General features: G+C 42.5%; 1 protein-coding gene across 1 annotated transcript in view; it reads right to left on the minus strand.

The window, feature by feature from the left end:
* Window positions 1-1,819: 1,819 nt before the first annotated feature.
* Window positions 1,820-5,165, minus strand: part of LOC111742157 (NADH dehydrogenase [ubiquinone] flavoprotein 3, mitochondrial-like) — an 8,010-nt gene continuing 4,664 nt past the window's right edge. The window contains exons 2-3 of the mRNA XM_023532682.1: window positions 2,816-2,889; window positions 1,820-2,155 (exon numbers count right to left, since the gene is read on the minus strand). Coding sequence (XP_023388450.1) covers window positions 1,820-2,155; window positions 2,816-2,889 — 410 coding nt within the window. The remainder of the gene's footprint in view (window positions 2,156-2,815; window positions 2,890-5,165) is intronic.

Raw genomic sequence — 5,165 nt, forward strand, 5'->3', positions numbered from 1 at the left:
AGGCCAGCGTCCAACCACTGAGGCAATATCCGGACCTAGGAATCCAAATCTCTGCAAGGGGCTGCATTTTGACAGCTCTCAGGGTGTACCCAAGAGAGTTTGAGAATGTTTACTCTTCTTTTCTAGCATGTAAAAATTTACTTCTTTCTTTCTTGGCATTTACATAAAATGCTCAAGTTCACTTAAGCACCAGCCAAGGATGTATGCAAACACATTTGCAGTTGGACCATGAGTCCTTTTTCATGAAAAGCTCTGCTGTGAAACTCCACTGGAACAGAGCAGAAATATGTGTTTCTTTATAGCAGGGTGATGTGAAGTATAAAGAGGGGGAATGTGGAGACAAGACAGACCTGCACTGGAAACACAAGGGTGATACATTGGGGAAACTTTCTTAGCCTCTGCGAGCTTGATAACTCATCTAAAAAAGTGGGTTAATAATCCTCAACAGGGCAATTATGGGGTTTTAGCAAGGTCACGAATGAAGAAGGCCTGGAGCACAAAGTCAGGAACCCAGTGAATCCTCCCCTGCTCAAAGCCTTGGCATGATGCTCTGTCAGAGCTCTTTAAGTGTAGACCCGTCAACACTGGAGAAGCATATTCAGGATGATGCAGAAGAGAATATTTCTTTGTATAAATATTCATCAGTATATTACTGAGGATGACTGGAAATGGATATAAAATGTATGTCCTTCTTCTTTAAGAACTGTTAACATTAATGATTTTCTTTCTTCTTCACGCTAAAGCTGAAAATTAAGTCTGTCCCTTTTGTCAGAGAGCTCCTCACTGTAATGGGTATTAATGACACCCTCAATGAGAGGAGTTGTAGAATGACAGATGAGAGCTAGGAGGTGGGGTGTGGTGGAAGCAGGGGCAGCCCTATCAGGAGCCACTGCTCATGGGGTCAGATTTGAGTGGTATCCAGAAGTATTTCTAGCTCTGAAAAACTCTCTTCCTCTTGGACTGATAAGGCCTGGACCTTCTCTATCCATCAGGCCAACTGGGGGACATCGGGACTCTTTCGGTGAATGGCCGGGCATTCCAAGGCAGTACTTCTCCAATCTGAGGAACTCATCAACACATTTAAAAGATAGAGCTAAAAGCCAACCAAGACTATTGTGTTCCAAATGATGTGTCATTTTGCCTAAATTCAGAGTGTTGTATTATAATTAAGTTGTGCCACCAGCTTTATGTTTCAAGGATAACCCAGTTACCAAAGAAACCCATTCTTGATATAAAATGCCATTTGTTAGGGAAACCCTAAAAGGAAGTTGTTTCAGGGACCTTAAACAAGGCATACTATTACAGTCTTATTTTTCTGGTAGGAGATTTTGTGTTCTGTTCAGATAAGAATGGGAAGAGTGATAGAATTCTAAGATGGTCCCCTAAGGGTCATGTCCATGTATGATCACCTTGTTTTGACTGTTGGTGGGACCTGTAAATATGATTTTACTCTCATAATTAGATTATGCTATAGATAAAGGTATTTCACAGATATAATCAAACCAACGATTATTCTGGGTGGGCCTGGTCTAATCAGGCAAGTCCTTCAAGAGTGGTTCTAGAGATCAGAGATGAAAGCAGCAGCAGCACTCTTATGTTGGCCTTAAAGAAACAAACTTCCATATGTGGAGAGGGCTACATGGTAGGGAGTTGCAGACGGCTTCTGGGACCCAGTGTTTCAGTCCTCTAGCAGCACAAAACTGAATTCTGTCAATGAGCTTGAAAGAGGACCCAGGTCCCAAATGAGATTGATGCTTTGGCCAACACCTTGATTGCAGAATACAGCAAATATGGTGTGAGGGTGATCTTTAAGTGGAGCTCAGTGGCAAGGTGACTCTCGTCTGGAAGAGGGCTGAGGAAGCCTGAACTTCGAGAGGTTTAGGTTCAGGTCTAAGAAGGTGTACCCGGTGTAGTCATGATGTTGGAGGTTCTTGTAGGTGGTGTTGTCAGAAGGCTCGGCGGACATGGTGGCTCCTGTGGGATCTTTTGGTAGACTTTGCTTTTTGGGATTTGGTGGCAGTCCCTTGTTACTCTTTCCTGATTTTGCGGAGAGAGAAACTGCAGGAGCAAGTCCTTGAAACATTGGTCCTTCTAGGAGCATAGTCTTTAGCACTCGTCCTTGCCACAACAGGGGGGCCACCAGGGAAGGGAAAAACTCAGGAAAGAAATGGCCAGTTGGTAAACAGAAGTGAAAGGGCACATAGAGAGGTCAGAAATTCCTGGGTTTTCTGGGTTTGAAAATGACACTATTGCTCACGCTTAGCCTCTCCATTCAGGAAAAGGTTCTCGAAGTAAGACACAGCCTTGTTAAGACTTCTAAAATCATTAAGGTGGCACTTCATAGAGCTCCTCAGCTTGTCAAAGGGGCCCTAGAATGATTAAGTGCTTGGGCTCATCTGAGCCCAATGCTTCCAAAGTGCCCATAATGAAGTCATGAGAGCAAGGCATACCTCAGCAGAAAATTGTGGATGTGGTTGTTGGTATATTATATTAAGGTACCCAGAATCAAATACATAGAAACCTATGTTTGGAAGAACTCAGTTGGCAAAAATGCTGCCAGCCTGATCTAAAAGGGATGGAGACTGATTGTTTAAGATGCAAGAAGAATTCTGGGGCCCCAGCTCTCTCAGGCTAGGCAGGTTTTTCAGGAATGTAAGAGAGCAGATTCTTTAGTGCTCTCAGCACATGAAGTCATTGGAGAATGATAGAAAACGAAGGGCCTTCTCCAGAGTGGATCCAAGAGTCATAGAAAATGATGGACAGGGGACTATTCCCAGGATATAGACCCAGAGCCTTATCAAAAGAAAATCTATACCCTCAGGTAAGAGTCCTGGCAATATTTTCTCAGTAGCATTTCAAATTTCTCTGACCAGTTGTAATCCATGGGCTCTGAATAAAGAAGAGACGTGGATCTGATGTAACCATGAGATCCTGGACCTCAAGCCTGATTGGGCGAAGCTTTTGGGTGTCTTGGCAAAGGCTTGGGTGGGCTTAGCATGTGCAAAGGAAGTGATAGGGCAGACCATGTCAGTTTCAATTACTATTCAGCAAATATTTGCCCCCACCCTGTACTAGAGACAGAATATGTTTCATAGCTTCTTGGAAGTATGTTGAGCTTGGCCATGTGACTAGTGTTGTCCAATGGAATGTTAGTAGATAAAAGATGAGCAAAGGCTTGAAATGTGCTTGTGGTGTTGGGTTTGTCTTTTTGCCATCTTCATGCCAGGAGCTCTCATTTGGTAGTTGCTGTCCTTTCCTGGAACAGACTTGAGCCCAACCCACAGGGGAAAGTCAAACCCAGCCAGAGCTGCTGCTGAGGCAAGTCTGTTCTAGATCAGTCGCCTTTCTCAACTAACCGGCGGGCACATGAGCAATAGTGAGTGTTGTTTTAAGTAACCGAGTTTTGGGGTGGTTTGTTATGCAGGATGAACTGATACACCTTCCTTCAAGTGGGAACAGGTGATAAACAAAGATGCAATAGCCAGGGAACTGATCTATTTTCTGGGTTGGGTGGGAACAATGATTGGAGAAGCTCACAAAGGGGAGGTCAGAGAGAACTGTGGCTCTTGGTCCTGGAGCAAGTATCCTTCTCCATTGGGTTTTCACTTGGCCTCGCAAAGCACCAGTCTGAGACCCTGCAAGCTCTTTTGGGAGAATAAAAAATAGAGAATGATGACGAGGCCGTGGGTTCACATAAATATTCTAACAGAATCATTTTCCTCAAATGAAATGGAATGTGACTTGCTCTTTTCAATTATAGGAATAATAAACATTCTCTTTTCTTGATCAGCTTTCTTAACTACAGGCAATTGTTGTTAACTGTAAAATGCTTAACACGAACTCTATGTGCTGTCCCCATTACAGAACCATTAAGGCTACAATCAGACAGTTATTGCCTATATTAGTTTTGAACTACTGAAGGGAGATTTGATTTATTTTTAAAAATTGCATACACAATCAACAGTTTTTTGGACCTCAACAAATGTTCTTTTAACAAAAACTATAATTTTAAATACTTTTCAAAAAGTGGTCTCATTAAACCTTATGCCAGACCATTTATTTAAACAAAATTTCAGTTGTGAGCTTATTGTCTTCTCTTTTCTCAGATAATTAATCAGATAACAGCTGATCTCTAAAATGGAGTTAGCAATTACCTTAAAAAATACATATTCTTTATTTTTTTTCCAGATCTGTCTGTCCCTCTTTGCCTATAGCTTCTCTGACTAGGTCCTTGTGAGACCAGTAATGAGTTTGCTCAGATAAAACTGTTTTTCAAGTGGAACTTTTTACGTTGTCATTGATCACATTGCAGTGTAATTTGTTCTCACATGTGTTCCCTATAGACTGTGGACTCTTCCAGGGTCCGAATGACATTTTCTGTGTCCATGTCCCTACTATCTCAGATGCTGCTCAGCACAGATGGGTGCTCAATGGATGCTGAATGGAATTGAATCACAGTGGTCAATTTTGAAGACCTTTGTTGAAAAGGAGCCCCTGCTGAATGATTCAATCACATCTGTACAAATTCAGGAGAAATTGTCACTGATTCCCATTTGCAGTAACCAAGGCGAGCGTAGGAGTGAAATACATGTGGTAAGCTTTGGCAATAGAATTGCAAGCTCATGAACTGGATATTTCCTCTGCTGTAGTTATTTCTCAGTGTCCGACCTGACTGGTGAAGACATGGACCATAGATGGAAAGACCATGTGTCAGGGCTACGACATCAGGGCTGGAATGGACAGTGTCAGTATGCTTTCCTGTGTCCTGAATGCCTTCATACTGCCCACTGGCCTGGTCACTATTCCACCTTTATCCACCCAACTCAACTTCTAGTGCTGCCCTGAAGTGGTTTGTAATTACTTTAACCCCCTGATCTTGTCCTTCTCTGTCTGAATTCTTACAGAATTCAAATTAGGTCTTGATGAAATGCTGATTTTAGAGTCATTTAATGCTTGCTTTGTACCCACATACCTTCTTCTGACTAAATTAGATTATAGCAACTGTTTCTGGTTTTTTTTTTTTTTTTGCATTTTCCATCAGTTGTCTGGGGAAGTGGTGTCAGCACAGGACTTGGGGTTGAACAGCCCACGTTCACCCCTAGACCTGAAACCTACCTAGATTTCCTGGAAGCTGAGGCTTATGGGAAGGGAAGGCCCTAAGTAAG

Source organism: Pteropus vampyrus, unplaced genomic scaffold, assembly GCF_000151845.1.
Source record: "Pteropus vampyrus isolate Shadow unplaced genomic scaffold, Pvam_2.0 Scaffold87, whole genome shotgun sequence".
Classification (NCBI taxonomy): domain Eukaryota; kingdom Metazoa; phylum Chordata; class Mammalia; order Chiroptera; family Pteropodidae; genus Pteropus; species Pteropus vampyrus.